The 25,314-nt window shown below is 32.8% G+C and overlaps 1 protein-coding gene across 1 annotated transcript; it reads left to right on the top strand.

Moving 5' to 3' along the window:
• The first annotated feature begins 7,235 nt into the window (after window positions 1-7,235).
• LOC132624473 (WPP domain-associated protein-like) lies at window positions 7,236-10,376 on the top strand. Its single transcript, XM_060339249.1, has 2 exons — window positions 7,236-7,241; window positions 7,283-10,376. Exons 1-2 carry the CDS (start codon window positions 7,236-7,238, stop codon window positions 10,373-10,375), a joined length of 3,099 nt encoding a protein of 1,032 aa, XP_060195232.1. The 3' UTR covers window position 10,376.
• The last annotated feature ends 14,938 nt before the right edge of the window (window positions 10,377-25,314 follow it).

Genomic DNA, 25,314 nt, shown 5'->3' with positions numbered 1-25,314 from the left:
CAACCCCTACTCCCACCCCACCCCTACACAACCCCCCACCCTTCCCCCTCAAATTTCAATTTCATATATTTTACTTTTATAAAAAATGAAAAAAACAAATCTTACCCACCACCTCACCCCACCCCCTCCATGCCTCCCCCCTTACAAATTTCAATTTCATAGTATATTTTAGTTTTATAAAAAAATTATAAAAAAATTTCTTACCCACCCCCACCCCCTCCACGACCCCCCCCCCCACACACACACAAAAATTTCAATTTCATATATTTTACTTTTATAAAAAAAATCATAAAAAATGAAAAAACAAATTCTTACCTTCCACCCCACCCCCTCCACGAACCCCCCCCCCCCCCCTCACACACACAAATTTCAATTTCATATATTTTACTTTTATAAAAAAAAATTATAAAAAATGAAAAAAAAAATCTTACCTCCACCCCACCCTTGAAATTTTCTATTTCATAATATCAATTATGAATATATGAAAAAAAATAATTCAACTTGACAAAAGTTTTTTTTTTTTTATAAACATTACAATTGAAATAATAATACACTTGAAAATATGGGCTAACTCATAACCAACCCACTCATATTTACCCATATGAAATATGAGCGGTTTGAAACCCAACCCGTTTTTGTTCAACCAAATCCACCCATTTGCCATTCCTAGGCGGAGCTACAGTGTTAAAGAGGGGTTCAGGCGAACCCAGTAGCTTTTGTGTAGATCCTATATTTTTACTATAGAAAAATAGTAAAGGTAGATATTATTTACTTGCGAACCCACATACAGAAGTAAGTGGACAGTTCAATGGTAATGCAGAGGCTAGATAAGCTCTCTCTTTCCAGAGATGTGGGTTCGAAACCCCACCAATGCCTATGTTTTTTCCCTTTTTTGCTATAATAAGCAAGATTATCTTTTAATTTACTTTTCCTTTGGGGGTAACTTTTTCCCCTTTTGCTACCATACAGAATATTATACAGAACTTCTTTTAACACTTTATATTTTAAAAACAAAATATAAGATTGACAAATCAATAAGCAAAAAGCAAACCAAATTCTCCTGATACTTGCTGCTACCATTCTTTTTCATCGTTTTGTTTCACAAAGCGAAACCCAAAATTAGATTTTCAAAATATATTAAATACTGATACTTGTCCGTTAGTTTGATGGTTATTATCAGGGGCGGCTTAAGGGTGAAGCTAGTAAAACCTTTACTTTAGCCCCCCAAACTTTTGAGGCCCCAAAATTGTTATAGATGAATTTTATGATTTTATTTTTTCTTAGACAATATTGAGGATTGTAAAAAGAAGTACAAAATTTTGTACAATAAAAGAAGAGAAAAACTATCTACTTTTTAAGAGCGATATTTAGAACTTTGAACTAAATTACTCAAAATCTTCATATTATTAAATAAAGTTTTTACAACAAAATCTAAGGTAACGTATTTAAAACACATAACTAACATCTTATTAACTTGAATTAATCTTCACTATTATAAATATTAATAATAATGTTACTATGTGAAGTAAATGCAACAATTATAAAAAAACAAAAAGGCAAGACTAGTTTTTTATTTTATTTTTATTTTTTTATGTATGTGTATATACTTAAGGTCTCGGATTTAAATTTAAATTTAGGCCATTAATTTTATTAGACGTCCTTGGTTGTTATACATTAGCTTGAGGTCGTTGTCCTGTCTTAAAATTTCGAACCCCCAGACCTCAAATCCTGGCTCCGCCTTAACAAATTATTTAAGAAAAATGCTGAGGAGAAATAAGTAGAAACGAAAGTAAGTTATTCCGTATAGATTGATATCTTTCTTTACCAGTAAATAGTGTGATTCACAACAATTAACAAGTTTCCCTCTTAAAAAGGTAAAAAGAAACACAGTTTGAGCAGATAAATTGGATTTCAATCAGCAAAATAAATTCAACTTTTAACAACTAGAAGCGAAGTATGAGTAGCAACACACTTGTGTTGGAGAGGGGCCTGCGTACCAAAAGAGAGGAAGTCGTTCTTAAACCCTTTGGGGGTATATAAATACCAAGGGGCGTTTCAATTAACTATTTAGTTTCCAAAACCATCTCTCAACTCTCTTTTGTATATAAAAAATTGTTTTTCTTTCAAAATTAACTCCTTTGAAGATTTTCAAGTTTAGAGTAATTTTTTTACTTTTTTAAGAGATCAAAATTTTTGAGTTTAAACTTTTCAGAAAATAGTTAAAAGCAAAATTTTTAACAAATACTCGAGGTCGTAAATTAGTGGTCAATTTAGTAGATTGAATTATTAGGGTTTTAAGTTTAAATTTCAGAAATAAAAAAAATACTATGTGATTACTTCTCATATGTTCAACACTCGATTAAACTCAACAAATGAGTTTGCAATATGTTTGCTTCGTAATTGAGAAAACTTCTTTTCATAAAAAATAGTATTGGATTATTTTCTTTTTCAAAATTTTTAAAAACTTTTCGTTAATGGTTTCATGAGCATGTCCAACTCAAATAATTTGCAGCAGGGTCATGCCAAATTCAACCTTTCAAGAATATAAAAGTTGAATTCAAAAGGATTAGAAAAATGAAGCTTCAATTAATGGTTTATACTATGTCAAGGCAATACTCCACCGTAAAATTATATTTCTTTCCTGCTCTATCAAGTTCCTTTCCAACTTATTTTATATATACATATATAATACACTTTAATTATGTAGAGGTCATATTAAAGTTGTTAGAAACATACCTATTATCAGACAAACCCATATTTAAGCAGGTAGTACAACCCACACACTACCTCATTTTTTCACATCATTGTTCTAATTCAAAACATAATTTTTACTTGTTTTCACCATTTTCTCCCCACTTCATAAGTAACTATCCAACAACTCCAAATTAGATCCACCACTAACCCCACTTATTCCGTCTTCCCATAACAATTTTGACGACAACCTTAAAAAATCACAACATGACTCTTATTTGGGTCGCATGAATTGTCAGTTGCCTCCTCTTGCTACACGCCCTTCATATTAGCCAAAAAAATCTTGATTTTGTTATACTCATTGCAAAAGATTATGTACGTGATTGATTATTGTTTATTAATTTAGAAAATTTACAGGCGTATGTGTAAAATTAACTTACATACAAAACCAAGTAATTTAAATATGTATATTAGTTTGAAAAAGTAAAAATGGGAAGAAAAATAAATAAACAGCAAACTAAAAGTCGTTACACATGGATGCACAAATTTGTTGAAGTTAAAGCGAGGGTGACTCGAGTAAGGATGGGTAGGGAAGAGGTTGGGTAAATGATCATTTCAACATAGTGGTGTAACGATAAATTTTGTGGCAATAGATAAATTTAGAAGTGTAGAGGATAATATTGTTATGCAGATAAAAACTTGTACTAATCAATCTGGTTATAAAAAATCATATGCACTTGAAATTGTATTCATTTTCCTTAGTCTTTTGGATTTTTTTTTTTTTTGCAGGTTAGATATATTTTAGGCAAAAAATAAGTAATGAGTAGAGAAGAAGAAAAAGATCCAATATGTACAAACAAAAAGAAAGAAAATGAAAGAATAAAATTAAGGCAAAAAATGTTTTTAAAAAAAAATGAAAAAAGTTATAAAAAATTAACTTACTTTTTCCTTTCATGCGCTTTCTAAACGTGTAAAACTACAAATATTGCTCACATGAGCGCAAAAAAAAAAGGTATTAAACCAGTAAACCACTTTAAATTAGTTTTAGAGTGCTAAAATTGCTTATGTAGTTTTTTTTTTTTTTTTTTTTAAAGCAGAGAGACGAATTTGGAGGGGTATTCATGTATTATCCCCATTTATTTCATTCAAAAAATACAAACAAATTATATATGCGGTCAACCACTTGATAGGACTTCTAGCCTTCGTATAACTTCAGCCACTTTTTTTTTTTTCCTCCAAATAAAATTATTATTATTACTATTACAATTATTACTAAATTGATCTTTTAGTCTTTATAAATTTATTTTAAAATTTATCTCTTTCTAAGAAATATTATTTTTACAATTTTTTCAAAATAGCACACAAATGATGTAAAATTTACAAAGATCATTTTCTTTTATTTCAAATTGTAAATAACAACGGGAGACCATTTTCTATATAAATATTAAATCAGTGCCACGTATTTTTCGGTAACTAATACTTAAATTAGTGAAAATATCCGCGCTCTGCGCGGTCATGAAAATTTTCATTGAATTTACAATCTAATACTATTAGTTTTCTAATGGTGAATATAAAATATAATTACTTCAAAAAAAAAAAAGGGAAAAAACTCCATCAAATCTTAAATGAAAGCAAATGTAGTAACTATCATGAGCATGAACATAAGATTTAAAAGAACATCCATCGGAACTAATTACAACAATTTATACATGAAGACCCTTAAGTTTTTTATTGCTCATGTGACAACTTTAGATATGACCAAATTGATGAGTAATTGTAATAACAGGTAACTAAGAAGAACGAACCGTCAAAGGATGTGGTGTAGCGGATGGGGCTACTCATCTTTTAACCAGAAGTCTCGGCTTCGAGCACTGGGTATGAACAAATTCTTGATAGGGAGCGCTTTCCCCCAAATGGGGCCCTACGCGGCGCGAATTCGAATATAGTCGAGCTCCAATACGGGTATCGGACACCTGTGAGAAACCAAAAATAAATAAATAAGAAGAATGAACTCATTGTGATGGGGTTATGTTGAAAATACTTCACATTTAATGAGCAATACTCGTATATAATACTTTTGGTGCCAATGTTTGGTAGTATACTTTCCTAGTGTAGCCATCGCTGCAAATGCCCATATTTTTCAATAATAAATGCATTTTATTATTAAAAAAAAAAAAGTAACACATACTCCATCAAAGTATAGTAATAACAAATTAAAGGTTTAAGTACCAAAAAAATTGCTTTCAGCACATACATATTAAAGTATTGTTACTTAACCGATTTGTAGAAGGCGAAAAGATATCACTTAGTGCGGGCAAACTTTGAGCTTTCTAATACAAGAAAATTGCAGTGTCCTAACAATGGATTATGAATTTGTTAATGCAAGTAAATAGAAAGAATGGGGAGAAATGAAAAAAAGAAACTACGAAAAAATTGTTCACGAAAAGAAAAAAAGTTAGTATCAAGGAGTAATCTTTATCACAAACAGATGTACTTTAATTAAGATTCAAATCTTGTCAAATAGTAATGATATAAAATTAAATAAAAATACTCCATCTCTCACTATCTAAAAATTCTACTTTTTTTTTCCGGATGCAAGACCTTGCAACAAAAACCACACATAATATTAAATGAAAGGAAAAAAAGGGTTAAAGTACCCAATTGTATGTTCAAATAGAATAATTAATTCATCCGGTGCAAACATGTGGTCTAATTCTCACTGCGTAAAGCCTTTTTTATTTTGTATCAACTTGAGAACCTTGTAACTTATAAAATAAAAGGAAAAAATCATAACTACAAAATATGAAAAGTGGGTGTCCAAAAAATGCTTAAATAACTATAAAGTACAAAGATCTTGATCATTACTACATAATAAAGAATGTGAGTATCCAAAAACATTTATAAAAAACACTAATTGAATGCAATGCATGAAAGGAGAAAAAAAGCAAGGAATAAATGAAAGTGTAAGAAAAAAAACCAAAAAAATGAGAAAAAAAGATAAATAAAATTCTTGATCATAAATAGATGTCACATATCTTATCTATCCTTAGTTTTATTATAGATACATATAGATTCTTTGATATATATAAACCCTTGTCAGTTCTTCGTATACTCTTCATATTCTTCATTATCCTACTTTATTATAACAATAAATAAAAATTTATAATTAGGAATTAGAAAAAGTAGACAATCAGACCTTGAGCGGAGAAAGCAAGTAGAAAGGTTGGATATTCATCTTTAACCGACAGAGTGTAGTGGGCTAATGTTATCAGTGAGACTTTAAGAGAAGAAAAAGTGGAGTATTTATTGTTCAGCTATTAAAAGTTGTTGCCCAGATACATAAAAGTAGTAGGAAAAAAAAAATGTGAATGATGGCCGTAGAAACATGTCATGTTACTTTATATTTGCCGACTTTATAATCCTGGATAAAAAAATACCCATTTAGTCCTTTTATTTTTAGTAAAAAAAAATGTTCAATTATGAAATCAAGAAAAAATAAATTTTACCATTTCAGATTTAACCCTATTAAGTAATTTGTGATAAAATCACTATACCTATTTAATTAGGAGTAATTTAATCAAATTATTTATTTTTATTTATGCATTAAAATATTTTCTTAAGGGTGTATAAATGGCTAATTGGGCATTTTTTTTATCTGGATGGAGTATTATATTATATATAGATATAGATATAGATATAAATATAGATATAAATATAGATAAATTGTTTTCATAATTGACGTACTTTTTTTTTTTTTTTTTTTTTTTTTTGATCATGTTCCTACGGAATCAACTTTTTTTGTTATTGGAATCAAATTCCATAATCAACGTTCCAATAACAATCAGCCAAAAAGCAAGAACTCCATAAATAACGTTCCAATAACATAAGCCTTCATTTCTTTATACTACTATGCAATCACTCCCGCTCATTCCCCCAGCCTTGTTTTGCTAGTTCTTCCTCTCTCTGAAAACCCTAAAACTAACACTAAATAACTTAGTTCCAATAGTAATCAGCCACTTAATCTGAGAAGCTGCTTTAGCTTAGCATTTAGCTGTGATCTTTACCAAATACCCATTTGAGCTATTATACGTTTTGGTGACTTAATTGCTTGAAGGGAAAAAACATTTCTTTCCTTGTAAGTTCACATATTTAAGCTTTTTTTTTTCTTTTTCTTATAGAAGTATTGCTTTAATTAATTGTTTGTTTAGTAGTTGTAATAATTGAACACCCTTTTCCTTATTATGCTTACTCTTTTTTTTCTTTTTATTTTTGGGGAATCTTTTTTGTTTACTTGGAAAGTTGTTTTCTTTGTGTTAATTTAGCTATGAGCGTATTCACTTGTTCCATCTTTATAGACTATAGTTTTCTGATTTTTGGGTTGAGAAATTTTAGGGATTTCTTTCAGCATATTTTGTTTGTTTAATTGGTGACTCTTGTGAAGTGGGTTTTTGCTTTGATTTTTCGTTTTCATTTTCTTTGTTTTAATCATTTTATTTCAGTGCATGTTTTATTAAGGGTATGTCTGTTTGATGGTTAATTTCGTGATGGGGGTCTTAGCAAAATTGAATCTTTTCGGTCAACCGTGTCGCAGGATGAGCTAGAAAGCATGAATTTTCGGAAACATATGACAGTGTCAGATGTTTTTATGGAGCATGGCAAGATGGGAGACTTTCTTGATCGGCTAAGAAGTTTGGCAAAAGATGAATTCAAGAAGCTGAAGAAGAGTATTGATGAGTTTAGAGGATCCAAGTCTATGAGGAACATGAGCTCTCGCTCTGAGATGGTGGGACTAGAAGGTATTCTACAGGAGAAAGAATCTGGAATTTGGGTTCAGTTGGACAAAACAGTAAATAACTTGAAAATGATGTTGGATACCGTCTTTAAACGAATGGATGATATGCTACAGTTGTCCAAGACATCACTTGGTCAGTGGCAGCAGGAGCATCTTACCCAAGTGGAGATTGAGGCCATGGTAATGCGTAGTGTAATTCGGACTGTGCAAGAAGACTTTGAGTACAAATTGTGGGACCAGTATGCTAAATTGTGTGGTGAACGAAATGAGAAGTTGAATGACATCTCTAATTTACGGACGGAGTTGGATGCTGTTTTGAAGTCATTGTCAAGTTCAGAAACAGGGTATATGACCTCCCATGGATCGCATGATGCAGATGTCTTTACACGGAAGACATCAAGTGAGCATGTGACTTCTTCAACTTGGGATGGAAATGAAAAGATGGAGGATTCTAAGACTGATATAACTGAGAACTTTGATGATGCCACGTTGAAGCACATGTCAAAAGAGGAAATGGTGACCTATTTTAATAATATAATGACAATGATGAAGAGACACCATGAGTCCATTTTGCAAAAGAGAACCAATGAATATTTTCATCTAAGAGCAGATTATCTAAAGCTTAGAGGAGGCTCTGCTGTGCCACATAAGAAGGATAAGGGTGATGAATCTGACATTCTAAGGAAGAAGATCCCAGAAATTATATTCAAATTGGATGATATCCTTGTAGAGAATGAAAAACATCCTGCATTTACCCAGGAGACTCTAAGTTTCGGTAACTTGAAGGATAGACTTGATAGCCTTCTTTCTGAAAATCACCAGCTTAGAAACTTGCTTAAACATAAGCAAGTTGAAGATAAGTCCCTTTTGTCCCAAGTTTCGGACGCCAATGAGAAGAGGCTTGATAGCCTTCTTTCTGAAAATCACCAGCTTAGAAACCTGCTTAAAGATGCACAAGTTGAAGTTAAGTCCCCTTTGTCCCAAGTTTCGGACACCAATGAGAAGAGGCTTGATAGCCTTCTTTCTGAAAATCACCAACTTATAGACCTGCTTGAAGATACACAAGTTGAAGTTAAGTCCCTTTTGTCCCAAGTTTCGGACGCCGATGAGAAGAGGCTTGATAGCTTTCTTTCTGAAAATCACCAGCTTAGAGACCTGCTTAAAGATACGCAAGTTGAAGTTAAGTCCCTTTTGTCCCAAGTTTCGGACGCCGATGAGAAGAGGCTTGATAGCCTTATTTCTGAAAATCGCCAGCTTAGAGACCTGCTTAAAGATACGCAAGTTGAAGTTAAGTCCCTTTTGTTCCAAGTTGATAGCCTTATTTCTGAAAATCGCCAGCTTAGAGACCTGCTTAAAGATACGCAAGTTGAAGTTAAGTCCCTTTTGTCCCAAGTTTCTTACGCCGATGAGAAGAGGCTTGATTGCCTTATTTCTGAAAATCGCCAGCTTAGAGACCTGCTTAAAGATACGCAAGTTGAAGTTAAGTCCCTTTTGTCCCAAGTTTCGGACGCCGATGAGAAGAGGCTTGATAGCCTTATTTCTGAAAATCACCAGCTTAGAGACCTGCTTAAAGATACGCAAGTTGAAGTTAAGTCCCTTTTGTCCCAAGTTTCGGACGCCGATGAGAAGAGGCTTGATAGCCTTCTTTCTGAAAATCACCAGCTTAGAGACTCGCTTAAAGATACGCAAGTTGAAGTTAAGTCCCTTTTGTCTCAAGTTTTGGACGCCGATGAGAAGAGGCTTGATAGCCTTATTTCTGAAAATCGCCAGCTTAGAGACTTGCTTAAAGATACGCAAGTTGAAGTTAAGTCCCTTTTGTCCCAAGTTTCGGACGCCGATGAGAAGAGGCTTGATAGCCTTATTTCTGAAAATCGCCAGCTTAGAGACCTGCTTAAAGATACGCAAGTTGAAGTTAAGTCCCTTTTGTCCCAAGTTTCGGACGCCGATGAGAAGAGGCTTGATAGCCTTCTTTCTGAAAATCACCAGCTTAGAGACTCGCTTAAAGATACGCAAGTTGAAGTTAAGTCCCTTTTGTTCCAAGTTTCGGACGCCAATGAGAAGAGGCTGCAATATTCTTTGGTGGAAGCAGACATGCTAAAACAGATAGGAGATCTCAATTTAGCCATGGAAGACTCACTGATAGAAGCTTCTGTAAGGGAAGAAGTGTATACCTGTTTTCTAAGGGATCTCAGTGGGGGGACAAGGAATGAAGCTGAGGAATTAAACTTGGGATTCGAGTTGCTTAATGATAGTAATGATACAGATGCTGAAAGTACAAAATTTGAAATTGAAGATTTAGAGATAGAGTGCCTCATTTTACAAGAAATTTGTGGAGTGATTTCCGGTGAAGGTATCAAGGAGGCTAAAGACATGCTTAAAGAACTGTATTCGGAATATTTGAATGAAAAAGACATTCGTATTTCTCTCGACACAAAAGTTATTGAGATGGAAAACAAATTAAAATTCGAGGTTGAAGAGAAGGACAGACTGAAGCAACTGGTTTCTGAGCTGGAAATATGTGTGACTGAAAAGGAGAATTTAGCAACAGAGGGATCAGCTGCTCTAGCAAAAAAGATGGGTCAATTTGAGCAGGTGCTTCAAGAGTTAAATGCTGTGAAAGAATTTGCAAGTCAACAACAAACATTAGCTTCTGGGTGCAACAAAGAAGTAAATGTAGTAAAGGGCCAGTTGGCAGAAGCATTGGCGCAAATTGAAGTATTGAAAGAGGAGGCAGCCCAACTAAATAAAAGTCTTGAGGAGAAGGAGGAGGAGTTAAAAGAAGCTAATGATTCTGAGGAGAAAAAGGGTTTCAGCCCAAAAAAGAAAAAAAAGCAAATTTGTAACTTGGGCAGCTGCAACAAACTATTTAAGAAAAATGCTGAGGGGAAATGAGTAGAAACGAAAGTAAGTTGTTCCATATAGATTGATATTTTTCTTTACCAGTAAAATAGAGTAATATTTAATTAGATCAAAGAATAAATAAGGTTAATTTAGTCAAATTATCCTTTTAATTAATATTTTCTTAAGGGCGTGCGAAAAAAAAAACATGACACGTAAAATGGATCGAAGAAAGTATATAACAGACATATACAAAATGTATTTTACGTATCATCACTTTAGTTATAATTAAAAAAATAGAGTTTAAAATTAAATATATCTTCTAACATTAACGTTAATGTAAGTAAATTTCATCCATTTTAAACTTCTTTTTTTTTTGAAATCTCAAGCACATGTGATGGAAGTCTTTGAGATGGAAAAAGTCGGACTTTTTCCTTATTGTCATATCAATATAAGTTGTTCGTCAATGGAAAAAAAAGAGAATTTGTAAGAGTAGTAGGGAAACTTCATATCCAACTTAATTCTCGTAATGTTTATATTTTAAGAAATAAATTTAGTTTGAGATTTAAATTACATTTAGGCTTCAAGATGTAACACTAAAAATTAGAGGGCTTCAAGATGTAACACTAAAAATTAGAGTTAGAGTTTGAAATTTGAAAATTAAGGTTTTAAGTCGTCCCACATCTACATGCTTGGTTTCATTTTACATTTATGGTTTGCGTCATACGGATTGAGGAACGATTCATAAATATTATTCACTTCGTTTTAATTTGTTTGTCTTAGTATTATTTGGACCGTCAAAAATATTTTCTTTAACCATAATTTTTTTTCCAAATATTTTAAAATATTTTGAATTGTTAAATATTGTGACTTATAGTACTTTTATATATTTTCTTAATATATAAAATTTGTTTAAAAAGATCCGGTCTATCCCTCTCCCCTTAATGAATGCTTCCCCGGACCTCCCATTATCGGCCCCTAGAAATAATATTGCCAAGTTCTCCACTGCTTCTTGCAATCCTAGTACAGCTTCTCCTATACCCCTCGATAAAGATTTCTCTTGGATATGGCAACTCATTTGCCCTAATAAAATCAAATTCTTCCTGTGGCAATATTATCATAATCGCATTCCTTGTAGACCATATTGGCATAAATATAGATGACCAATGCCCTGTCTGTCGAAAGGAATCTGAAACTATCAAGCATATTTTTACCCAATGCATAGGGATTCGAAACTTGTGGAGAGAACTCAACATCTCCTTTCATGATAATAGCTAACTCCACTGGTTAGATCACATTCGAAGGAGCAATCCCTCTATCCCATGTAAGTTAACCAAATGGGAGACTCTTTTTCCCTTTGTAATATGGTCTATTTGGATAACTTGTAATCACAATAACCACAACAATACTAATATTAAGATCACCTTAAACACTATTATACATCGTGCCACTGAATATTCCCTCCTCACTAAAAATGAACCTGTATACCAACCAAAAAAGGAAATTAAAATCAGATGGCATAAGCCTCCACTCAAATTAATGGTGCCTTTGATTGCAAAAGTAATATAGGAGGCATTGCAGGTCTCTTCAGGGATCATAATGGCGATTGGATCACTGGTTATCAATGCAAATGTTTTGCTAACTCTCCTATTCATGCAGAATTGTTAGCTCTGGATCATGGATTACAGGTTGCCATCAATAGAAACTTACAACCGCTGGAGATTGAAATTGACAGCACGGATGTCATTAAAGCTCTTTCTATAGGAAATGACACTTATTCTTCTCTTATCTCCTCTTGCAGATGGTTGCTGTCCCAGTTGCAGAACATACTGATCAGGCATAGCTTCAGGGAGGGAAATCATGCAGCACACCTTTTGGCAAAGGAAGCTTCCAAGATGTCCAATCTAAATGTTAGGAAAAACTATGCTATTTCACCTACTACTGTTGTTCACCAGCTAAGTTTGGATAAGTCTAGTACTATGTTTTAAGTATGTAAGTGAAGACAATGGTAACTATCTAGCTAGTTTGGGTAATGGAAGTGTCCTAAGAGACACTACTGGTACTTGTAATATGATTACCCCCCAGCTGGGGTCTTAGTATTAATATAATATCTATCCTTTCTGTTAAAAAAAAAAGTTGTTTAAAAAGAAATTGAAAATTCTATTTCCAAATTCAAATTGAATGTTAGTTAATTTGACCCTCGTACTTCAAATTATGCCAAACAAATTGAAACAAAGAGAATAATATAGGAGTTGGGGTTCTTTTTTTTTTTTTTTTTGCGCTGATTGCCCTTCATTTGGGGTGGTCTTTAATTTTTGCCCTTCAAATTGGTGATCTTTAAGTTTTACCTAGAGATTGTGGGTTCGAATCCCAACTCAATAATAAAAAAAAAATTTGCAAGAGAGAATTTTGCAAATCTGTCTAATGAATTTGCATGGACAGAAATTCTGCCTACCTGAAGAGCCAAATTTAAAGATCACCATTTTGAGGGGTAAAAATTAAAGACCACCCCCAGCAAAGGGCAATCCTGCAAATTGCCCGTTGGGGTTTAAGTATTTCCTTTTATTTATTGTAATAATTTTGAATTTTTTATCAAAAGAGGCCAATAATACTTTCTGAGAAGGCAATGGGCGAATGCGGATTGAAGAAAAAGAAGAGGAAGACGTAAGGGTGTAGACATGGCTGCATTAAGAGAGTAGAGAAAAAGCTGCCACGTACTATTAAATGACATCAACGAGTTGATTTTTTCAGATCATTTAAATGTTCCTCAAAGTTTACTAAATTTCAAGAATACCAAGGGTATCTATAGTAATAAAGTCACGATTAAACGTATAAATGTTGGGATATCTATATATATATATAATAAAGTTAGGAATAGACAAGATGATGTGACACCTTTTTTTGGCAAGGATTCATATTTATCTTTTTTTTTTCTTTTTTTTGGCATTTTTTCTCATTTTTCCTCATTTATAAATTTATAAAATAACAATCAATGGCCTTTTCCCCCTCATTTATGTACTCTATTAATCCTATTAATTATGCTTAGCTGCGTTAGAAAATTTGAAATCATTTGTTAAATGACCAATTACTCACAAGCCAATAACTATACAATTACACCCATTAAAATCCAATAAAGTCTACAAACCGTTTCTTGCTAATTTGCATCCTTTCTTGCACATATACACACCCCAAACATACAACAAGTATGATCAGAAATATAGAATTTTGTCTGTTCCTCATCTACTTCTAATTGTTTTTACTTTTTCTTTGAATTCTTAGATCCTAACTTGCTGCTGACTTTTGATATTGTTGATGCTCTTTCTCTTTAACGATAATCATGTTGATTGGTGTAATTAAGCCATGTATGGGACTTACATAATTGTCTTTTTCCACAGCTAAACTTTCATAAAATAATGATCAATTTCTTACATTGAAATGACATGCACATATCAGATTAGATGTTAACTACTTACGGCGATTATCAATGTATCATGCAGGAAGCAGGTTTTTGTTGAGGGAATAATATGATGGAGCCATGGAGGTAATGTTTGTTTGGTTTAATTTTTTTTTTTTTTTTGGATTGGAATGTACTTTTTTCAAGGAAAAGAATCACGCATGCCCAAATATAATTTTTTTTGTTAGATTAAATTCATAGAAGAGTGACCAGAGTATCAAAATGGTAGGACAAATTATCTGCAAAAAGAAACATATTTTTGACTTTCACGTCAAATTAGAAGGAAAAAAGAGGAAGAAGAGATTTGTTTTGTGGTTTAAGAGGAAAGTGCTTTGGAAAGAAAGTGATGGTGTTGAGCAAAAGATTTACCGATACGTGTAAAAAAATGGTGATATCATTTTTTCTTTCTACTTTTTTTCCTAATTATTTCTTCTTCTTATTAAAAAAATATGACAAAATTATGGGTAAAGAAAACATTAGCTAGCATTTTCTTATTTTTTTGGTTTTATCTCTCATTTTGTCCAAAGATCTAACAATTTCAAGTTCTTCCCCTTCTTTTATTTAAAGCATTTACATAGTAATGCCGAACTAAATTAAATTAAAAGAAGTTTAGCTAATAATTGACAAATTCAATTAATTAAAAGAAATATATTAATTGTTTCCTATTTCTAAGTCTCCAACTTGTAACATCTGACATTTTTCTTTTCTCACATTCTTAGCTCTTGATCTGTGTACATATATATTTATTGTAGTTAGTCACTATAGCTCTTGATCCGTGTACATAGATATTTAATTTGTTGTAGTTAGTCACAATTTTTTCCAAATGAACAATATTACGAGGTCAAAGTGAATCTCAAATAATGTTTATACTTTTGATTTAGTCAATGTATAACTAATTGTTGTATGCATATAGATGCACATTTTATTTCTAGATTGACAAAATTTGTAGTAGAACGACTAATTAAAAATTTCATTAAATTTTTCACTTATAATTTTTATCATAGACAAGGTGACTTGACACCTCTTTTAGGCCAGGATTTTTATGTATATTCTCTTAATTACACCTCCCCTTTTACTCTTCTCTCCCCCTCTCTTTTTCAATTTAGAAGGTCAAAAGTCTCTATCGCTAATTCTCTAAATAATCAACATCGAATGACTATTGAACAACTTTAACGTCATGGTCTTTAATACAGTCATATGCATCATGATGTGAGTAAGTAAATATTCATATTTAATCAGCTTATATGCGTTTGAAAAAAAAAAATTAAACGCATATGTGGGCGGAGTCACGCGGAGTAACATAATGAACTCAAAAAGAAAATTTGACTTTCGTTTAGCTAATGTTATCGTCTTATTGATATAGAATTTACACAAGGAAAAGGCTGAAAATAAGTTAACAACGTAATTTTTTTATTTTTTTTTTGGAAATCCCAGAGAAACCTGTAGTCGCTATCCTTCGGGTGCGCATTAGGTAAACTGCTCACTGTGTAATAGCTCGCAAATCACACGGGAGATGTAAATCGCACTAGGAAAGCCTGGTGCGACGAGTTTTGACTATAAAGGCTGCTGGTGAGGGAAATCGATCCCAGGTCTCCCATGTGGAAAATCACTCACCAACCAACTGAGTCAGTCCTTACAGTTTAATTTTTAATTTTTGTTGGAAGAAAATTTTAAGACAATTTGAGAAATTAAAAATAAAGAATGGAGGAATTAATGATTTGACCCCCTTTCCTCTTAAACCAATGATTAATTTGATCCGCTATTTCATTTACCTGAATATGAGACTATAGAGAAGCAAATAGATTTAGTTTAGACTCCGGCTTTTTCTCATAGTACTTTTATACGTCTATTTACAAAAAGGGAAAAACTCTCTTTATTTTGTATACACACCAATATTAAACTTATATTCTTTCCAAATCCACCTCTACATTACATTGTAAGTTTTAGAATTTTGTTATAAAAATATTATCAACCTTTTGTTGTTTATTTTTATATTTTGTTTTGTTTATTTCAAATACAAAATAAGTACCTTCATGAAAAAATCTTTTAGCACAATGCTTTGTAATTTGTGTTGCAAGGGCAAGAGGAGATTACAAAGTTTGTATTTCATTTGTAAAAATCTCATTTCCATCTTCTCAATATATAACTGATAAAATTTTGAATGCTTTTTTTGTGTAAGTTTTAATATGAAATTTATAATTTTAGTTTTAGCCTTTTATTTTCAAATTACTCCTTGAGTCTTTCAATTGCATAAAATTTACATAAGCTTCATTAATAACATATAATTAATCATAAAATTGCGATTAAATCAAATTATATAGAAGTATATTATTTTAAAGTTTTTATTCTTGCAAAAAAGACATAACATTTAAATTTGTTATAAGCCCAAAAATGTTTTATATATTTACTAATAGTTCTTACGACCGCGCGAAGCGCGGACAAATTTACTAGTATACTATAAACCATGTGTTTGGATATAGTATTTATTATAGAATAATTATTCATTCATTATTCAATAAAGAGTTAAATAGATCATGTACTAGTATGTCTGTCTTTTACTTATATAATAGATGATTTAGTGTATAGAGTTTAGCTTATATACGGAAGATCAAATCGCCGGTTCTTATAAGTGTAAAATTTTTGCTCACAATCTAAGATGGAAATTGGACAAAGCCATCGGTATGATTGTAGCACAAGATTAATATAATGTATCTTCATTATGGGAACGATATAGTTCCATCTTCTTGTGCTAATACATTTTGTATGTAGTGAACGGACCAAGTAGAGATAAGTGTTTTTGTACTGAATATATAAAACAAATTCTCTAGTTCATTAAATGTATTTATACTCTTAATGTTGATATAATTATTATGATCAATGTGATTTGTTCATTATTTTGATTTATTAAAAGGTACGACTCAATTGCGGGTCTATGTATTCCTGGTAAATTGGATAATGGCAAATTACATTTATGAAATAATAATTGGTTGATAGACTATATCTCGACTTTGAGATTGATGATACCCCTTTATGGATGCTTATAAGTCTCATCTGAAAACCCTGCAGGTAGATTTTGTATCTGTCACATGATGTAAGTTAAGCAGAAATATAAAGATTCAATTAGTCAATAAATTAAATTGTCAGTAATTTAATTTAATTGATTGGTATCTGCAATCTTAACATGGGGAGTTAAATAAGTTTTAGTGTATGATTTCGAAATTGAATTGAGGAGTGCAATTACGATTTTTTAGTGGAATAATTCGTAATTTATTATGGTAGGATTAATTCAGTTTTTTGAATTAACTCCATAATAGGAAGCCTCGTTAATTAAATTCTGTGGTCCCAGCTGTGCTCGAATAATAAAGAATTAAATGAAATATTATTTCTTGGTGGAAAATAAAGACCCAACAGGTTTTGGAAAAGGGTGAAAACCCTAAACCTGTAGTTATAAAATAGGGGTCTTATTCCATGAGGAAGCTAAGGGATTTACAAGTTTCTACACTTTTTTCATAGAAATTCGCCCACATGAATTTCATAAATTCTGGTACTATTCCAGTTACACAGCAGAAGACTGTGGAACTGAAGGATAACGATCTCGTGGATGGTGTGTGTTAGTGGTTGAAGATTCAATTCTTGGTCGTGGTCACGCTTCATGAGATAAGTATCAATTTTATGTTTGATTAATATATTGATTATGGGTTGTCTATATAACATGCAAGTTCGATCCTAACTATTTGCTTCCGCTGTGTATGTTTGATTTCCATCAATTAGCATCAAGAGCCCGTTTGCATCTAAATAGATAACCGAGATAAAATATTGTATATGAGCCCGTTTGGATTGGCTTATAAGTTGCTTATAAGCTGTTTTCAGCTTTTTTGAGTGTTTGGCTGGCCAGCTTAAAGTCATTTTGTGCTTAAAATAAGCTCAAAAAAATAATTGGGCCCATTTGACTTAGCTTATCTAACGCAGCTTATAAGCTGAAAACAACTTATAAGCCAAAAAAAATAAGTCAGACTACCCCAACTTATTTTTTTAGCTTATAAGCTGCAAACAGCTTATAGGCATAAGCCCATCCAAACAGGCTCTATGTGTGATTATATACATGAATATGGTAATTGTTTTTCAGTTTGCTTTAATGTTTGAAGCATGAAAAATTAATAGTGGTGAGATGAACTTGGTGTGACGGCAAAAGTAAGTTTAATCCTCGATTTAAAAAAAAAAAGATATTTCTTTTGCCGTGTTAGAGTTCGGATCAGACCTAATTGATAAACAACAAAATTGTTGGGAACGGTGACCTTTTTGTTTTTGGTAAGTAAGTTTTTTTTTATTTACCAAGTGATAGTTACAAGCTCAGAATTCTCAAAGCTGCAGGACTGGACAATTGCGTTGTTACACCCCAGAAAAATTTTGAGTTACCGAAAACTGTAGACGGCTTAGTATGGGCCAAAGGGCCATTACAGCGCGAACGCGCTGAACAAAATTCGATAATCAAGTATGGAATGAAGGTTGTGTTATAAGAAGTTAATAATAACATATATATGACATTGGGAGACCATATGGTGTAAATTAGTTTATATGTTATTTGACGAAAAGCCCTCGTTGCTGCAAGCTAAGTGGGGCCCACATGTCGGAGTTTTGTGAAAGACGTGAGAAGGGACACGTGAGTAGTATATGGAAAGTTGAGTAGGTCCTAAGAAGGACCCATAAGCTAAAAATGAGTGTAGACCCTCCAAAAGGACGATTTAAGAAAACATGTTTGGGTGATCCGACTTGGAGGGGCAAACACGGCATTATAAGTTTGGAATTTGGGAAAACCCCAGAAATAAAAGTTGTAGATAATTGAATTATCTTTCCAACCATAGGTCGTGGGCCCTCATACAATATCGGGATCAAACGTTATGACCGTTTTACTGAACGAACATCCAGTCAGAAAATTTAACCCTGCGCGACCGCGCCCAAAGGGACGCGAACGCGCAGAAGGAGTTTATATTACCCTCCGCGATCGCGCCAGAAGGCAGCGCGAACGCGATGAGCAATTTTCCAGTAGTTTCTGGCAGCTTCCAAACGTCATAAAAAGGGGGAAACCCCCCTCATTTTCAGATCAACACACGAAAAACACACCCCAAAACTCTCCAAAAATCTGGAGAGTTCTCCCAAACTCCCCAACCAAAATTTTGCCCAAAACCAGGTATAATTTCCCAATTCCAGTCCGGGTAGTGTATAATTATTGGTGCAGAATCATATAACAGTATATGGTGGCCTAAATTTAGCATGGAAAAGTGGAGATTAAGAAATATTAAAGGGAGAAAGGTATGAATCTCTTTCTATTTGTGCTAATACTAGTTTATTTACGAAGAATACGCGATTAAATAATTGTATACTGAGTTAATTAGTTATGAAAGTTGGAAAACAGCGTGTGGGCTGTCTTATGAGATATTTTTGAGTTGGAAACATTATATTTGATGTTGGTATTGTTGTTGTTGTTGTTGGCTGCTGAATTAAAAATTTGGGCTAGGCATATAAACAGGGGAGATGCTGTCCGATTTTCGGCAGAATATAAAATAATATAATTTGAATTATGGTACAAGTGTACGATGAAAAGGGTAACATTAGTGTGAATTATCTTAAATGTAGACTTACAAGCTCGGACACATAAGCGTAGCTAATAGGACGTGGAACAGGTATGTTAAGGCTCGACCTTTTCCTTCTATGGCATGATCTCTACGTCGCAAGTTTACGAATGTTTTCATAGTCCCCTTATTTTCAAAAGTTAGAAGCCCATGACACCAAGGTATAAGCCTCTCCTTAATAGTTTACAAACTATTTTCCAAAATGCCCATATTTTTCAAAAAACCAAGTTTTAAGAAGTTGAAAGCTTTTATTACTAAAACGATGAATATGATTCTTATAATGAAAATGATAATGCCAGACATGAGAAAATGTCTATGATGATGAGTATGTAATAACAGTTCCATGTTGGGAAATCCTAAGTTATGGGTTCGATACGAATATGAGAATATTGAGTTATTTCTTGATTCTCAATTTTACTCCTTGATAACGATTCTATTTTTTTTCAAAAACTTCAAAGCATATGATTCAACGTATTATGAAATTATGATCCTATCTTGTGTTATTTACTATTAGTCTCATCTTATATAATTGTTCCTTCAAGGTGAGACATGATGACCATGATGATTCCATAATACAATTGGAGGTTAACGACCTTACGTCACTCCGATATGAACATGATTTTCTTTGGGCTCTCATGGATGTTGTTTATATGTTATAAGTATAAGTATATGTATATGGGGAAGATTGAAAAAGGGAAGGTGCTATAGACGCACAACCACCTGATCAGTTGGAGTATGATACATGATATAGTCCCGGACGCGGGATGCCCGGACGCGGGATGCCCGGACGCGGGATATATGGTTAAATGGATCGGAGCCGACGCCTCAGCAATATGATGTATTTTATTTTCTATATACATGAAAAGAAAAGTTTTCCAAGAAAGTAGAGTAATATATGCACATATGGATCGGGCTGCACGTTCCGCAGCAATATGACATAGTATATGCACGTATAGATCGGGCTGCACGTTCCGCAGCGCTAAGTATGCATGGTATCCGCCAAAGGGCACTTACATGTACAGGTTATTTTTCTACCTCATGACATGCTCCACATTTCTCTTATGTCATTATCCCTGTTCTATATTTTCCGCATGTTATTATTCATGCCTTACATACTCAGTACATTGCTCGTACTGACCCCTCTTCTTCGGGGGCTGCGTTTCATGCCGCGCAGGTACACCCAGATGAGTTGAAGCTAGCATAGAAGATGTTCCAACGGAGTTGGTAGGCTCCACTTGTCCTGGAGTGCTACCGAGTCAGAGTACATGTGCTACGATGTCTGATAAATGTTAGAGACTTTGCAGACAGAGTCATGGGTATAAGATGTCGGTATTGTGAATGGCTCCACTAACCTATGTGTCATTTTATGTTATGTTATAAAGTCAATATGATCAAAGATTATATTGATTCGAGTACGATGAAAAAAATAATTGAAAGCTTTACTGTGTTTTCCACTCGTTATTAATGCAAGAGTCTAAGGAAATTAAGTACGTAATAAGAGTCAGCGGGTTCGCTCGGCTCCGAGTATGGGGTCGGGTGCCCATCACACCCTAGTACAGTCGGGGTGTGACATGCGTCCTACGCTTACAGAACAACTACTTTGCACAACCAAACATTCAAAGAAATCCTAATAACTTCATGTTACACAGTAGGACAATAATTAAGCTCCTGTAGTTTTCTACTCAACTTTGGCATTCTAGATCCTTGATAGTGCACTTCTTGGACAATTTGCTGCACCACAATTGCAGCTACTCGTCGTTTTCCTTGAAATACTCTGGTGTTCCTCTCTTGCCATATATGGTATATGCTCCCAGCTAGCGTCATCCGATAAATATCAGCACTTGTACTCCTTCCTCGAGCATGTGTAATGCCCACTGTATTTCCTGTTGCCAGTTCATGGCTTGCCTTGCAATCCCTTGCCATTTTAGTAAACTAGTCCAGATATGTTTTGAGAAATTACAAGTGAAGAACAAATGCTCACATCCCTCATCATGAGCTTCACACAGTGGACATTGAACATCATCTATACAACCCCATTTAGCAAGCCGATCTTTAGTAAACAATCTTCCACATATAGCCAAGCATAGTATGAATATCCATCGCGGAGCTCCACTATTATTACACGTTAGTCGCCGCCAGGATACTTTAGGAAAGTCCCCTCTGAGCTTCAAGTAGATTTGTTTAATAGAAAATTGCTCCCACTCTACCACTTCAGTTTCCAGAATCCCTGCTTGCTTAAAGTATTTGTGCGCCTTCAAGATTTTCCTGATTACCCAGGAACCTTGATCAGCTGTAATTCCCCATACAGGGCCATGTTTACCATAGTATATGTGGACCCATTGAACCCACAGTTTATCTTTCTTCTTGCAATGGTTCCACAGTAATTTGCAAATGGCTGCTTGGTTCCAGAGAGTGATATTAAGGATATTAAGTCCCCCAGCAGAACTAGGTGCACTCAACTGATCCCAGGCAATTAGTGCTTTCTTTGATATCGTTGCATCTCCCGTCCATAGAAAGCTTCTACAAGTAGCTTCAATTAACTTGGTCAGCTTTTTGGGCAGCACAAACACTTGTGACCAAAATATTTGCATAGAATACAATACTGACTTTATAAGGTGGACTCGACCAGCATAAGAAAGGAACTTGGTTGTCCATGATTTAATCCTTCCTAGTATCGTGTCTATCAGAGGTTTACATTGGACTAGCGATATCCTCTTTGTGCTCAAGGGAACGGTGACCTTATTCCGACGACAAATTTTAGATGCGGGGTTTTAACGAGGAAATATCTAAAAGGTCACTCAACTTTGAGAAATTATTTAGCAAAGTCATTGGACTTTGCTACATATCAATAAAATCATTCAACTTGGTCTTTACTCTCATAAAATCACTCAACTAAATATGTCATCAAAAAAATATGACATGACAATATTAATTAATTTTTTTATGTCATGTAGACATGGATCCCACAAATTAAAAAAAATCATATTTTAATACCTCAACATCCACCCACCAACCCTTCATTTAAAACTCATTTTCTTTGTTGTTTCTACCTTATTTTTATGTGTGCTCTTATTTTTTTTCTTGAAATTATTTTCTTATTTATTTATTGCACTGTCCTTCTTTTTAGTTTCTACAATCTTTCTTTTCGTCTCTATTTTCTTATCTTTTTACTTTGTTTACGATATCTATTTAATAGATAAGACTTACTCATACAAGATATTTACACCAAATCAATATGCATGAATTTTATTATAATTAAGAAATAAATAAAATAAAAATATATATTAATTAGTCATAATTAAAGAATATATAGAAACAACTGAATGTTATTATTGGTCTGACCGAAAGGAAGAGGCCACATAGTACCGGTTGGACCCTTTCCTTTTGTAAGCAACAACAATTTTTTTTTTTTTAAAAAAACAACAACAATTTTTTTTTTGGTTACTATACATTGGAACTAAGGTTAAAAATAAATCTGTTGGCATTAGTGTTTTCAATGAATCAATTGAAATTTAACAACTTAGCTCTCACGTAAAGTGTCTAAAGTAGTAGATTAATTTTTGTACATTAAATTTTAGAAAAAAATGAAATGTATATCCAAAATTAAAATAAGATTTTATTTTATTTGTTGGGTCCATGTCTACATAGCATAAAAAAATTGATTAATATTGCCATGTCAAAATTCTTTGATGACACATTTAGTTGATAAAGTTGAGTGATTTTATTGATATGTAGCAAAGTTTAGTAATTTTGCCACATAATTACTCAAAATTGAGTGACTTTTTGAGATATTTACTCGGATTTTAACCTGGTTCTTGTGAAAACCTACCATTATGTTTGCTTTTTCAAAATGGTTGCACATGGCAGATGGTGGTCTGAACAAGTGGGTTTAATCCACTATAAGGTGTAAGGTTGATTGCCATGTTTTGTTTAGCATTTTTAGTACTACTAGCAAACTATGCCCGTACGATGCACGGGGCCCAACATGATTAATTGGTTACTCAATTTAGTTAGTCTTTATAGTTTGTGGGACGGAGGGGGTACTTCATTTATTAATTCTTAAATAACGTGAAAAGCCAAAAGTGAACAAATAAAACTGTATGGAGGAAATAAATATGTGTCCGAGAATTAAAATTGAAGTGCATACACGTATACATGAGAAGAGAATAAATATTAAGCAAGAACGTGAAAAGTCAAAAGTGAACAAGTAAAAGTGCACAGAGGAAATAATTATGTGTCGGAGAATTAAAATTGAAGTGCATACGTGTACATATGAAAAGAGAATAAATATTCAGCACTATGACATATATCTACATGGGATTTATTAATTCTTAAAGAACGTGAAGTCAAAAGTGAACAAGTAAACATGCACGAAGGAAATAAATTTGTGTAGGAGAATTAAAATTGAACTGCATACGTCTATACATGAGAAGAGAATAAATATTCAGCAAGAACGTGAAAAGTCAAAAGTGAACAAGTAAAAGTGCACGGAGGAAATAAATGTGTCAGAGAATTAAAATTGAAGTGCATACGTCTATACATGAGAAGGAAATAAATATTAAGTACTATGACATATGTCCACGTGGGATAAAAAAATAGTTGGGTAAAGTGTACAAGTTATATAGCTTATGGTACAAGCATTCATTGCGTGTACAATTTGTAAAACTTTTGGTACAAGTTGGTGATGCTGTGTTAGTATATAACGTGAAAAGTCAAAAGTGAACAAGTAAAAGTGCATGGAGGAAATAAATATGTGTCGGAGAATTAAAATTAAATTGCATGCATGTATACATGAGAAGAGAATAAATATTCAGCAAGAACGTGAAAACTCAAAAGTGAACAAATAAAAGTGCACGGAGAAAATAAATATGTGTCACAGAATTAAAATTGAAGTGCATACGTGTGTACATGAGAAGAGAATAAATATTCAGTACTATGACATATATCCACGTGGAATTTAATAATTCTTAAAGAACGTGAAAAATCAAAAGTGAACAAGTAAAAGTGCATAGAGGAAATAAATTTGTGTAGGAGAATTAAAATTGAACTGCATACGTCTATACATGAGAAAAGAATAAATATTCAACAAGAACATGAAAAGTCAAAAGTGAACAAATAAAAGTGCACGAAAGAAATAAATGTGCCCGAGAATTAAAATTTAAGTGCACATGTTTATATTAAAATTAATATTTTGATTCTAAATTTTTTCTTTTAAATTCTTTAATATTTTATATGTATACCGACAGGTTGATATCCATTTCAATTAAGTAACTGTTCAGATCTAAACATAAGAACCGTTGTTGTATATATTGGATTTTTTTTAAAAGCAAAACTAATAAAATATTTTTATTAAATTAATTAAAAAATATATTATAATTTTTTATATTAACAATTATAGATAAAACAAATTGTTACAAAGAAATCAAAATTAGAAAGATATATGTTATATCATTAATCACCAAATTTTAATTCTGAAATGAAAATATAAAGTAATACATTTTATAAATGTAAAGAAATAATAATCAAAGAAGAGTAAATAAGTAAAGTATTGACAATGAAGGAAAACGGGGATAAAAGTTACTCCCTCCCTTCACTTTTACTTGTCGACATTAACATATCTTCTTCTTCTTCTTATTTTACCCTTCACATTAATTATTCATTTTCAAATTATTTTCTAAGGCTATTGAGACTATACACCAATAAATATGGATATTATGATAAAATATGTACTTTATTTATTAGTTCTCAAAGAACGTGAAAAGTCAAAAGTGAACAAGTTATGTGTAGGAGAATTAAAATAACTTTTGGTATAAATTTGCATTGCTATTGTTCATCCTCTCTTTACGTTTAAAGTATTGACAAAGAGGGAAAACGGGGATAAAAGTCACTCCCTCTGTTTACTTTTACTT

This window comes from Lycium barbarum, chromosome 12 (genome assembly GCF_019175385.1).
Source record: "Lycium barbarum isolate Lr01 chromosome 12, ASM1917538v2, whole genome shotgun sequence".
NCBI lineage: Eukaryota > Viridiplantae > Streptophyta > Magnoliopsida > Solanales > Solanaceae > Lycium > Lycium barbarum.
Note: the sequence above shows the minus strand (reverse complement) of the source record. Positions and strands in the feature narration are given on the sequence as shown.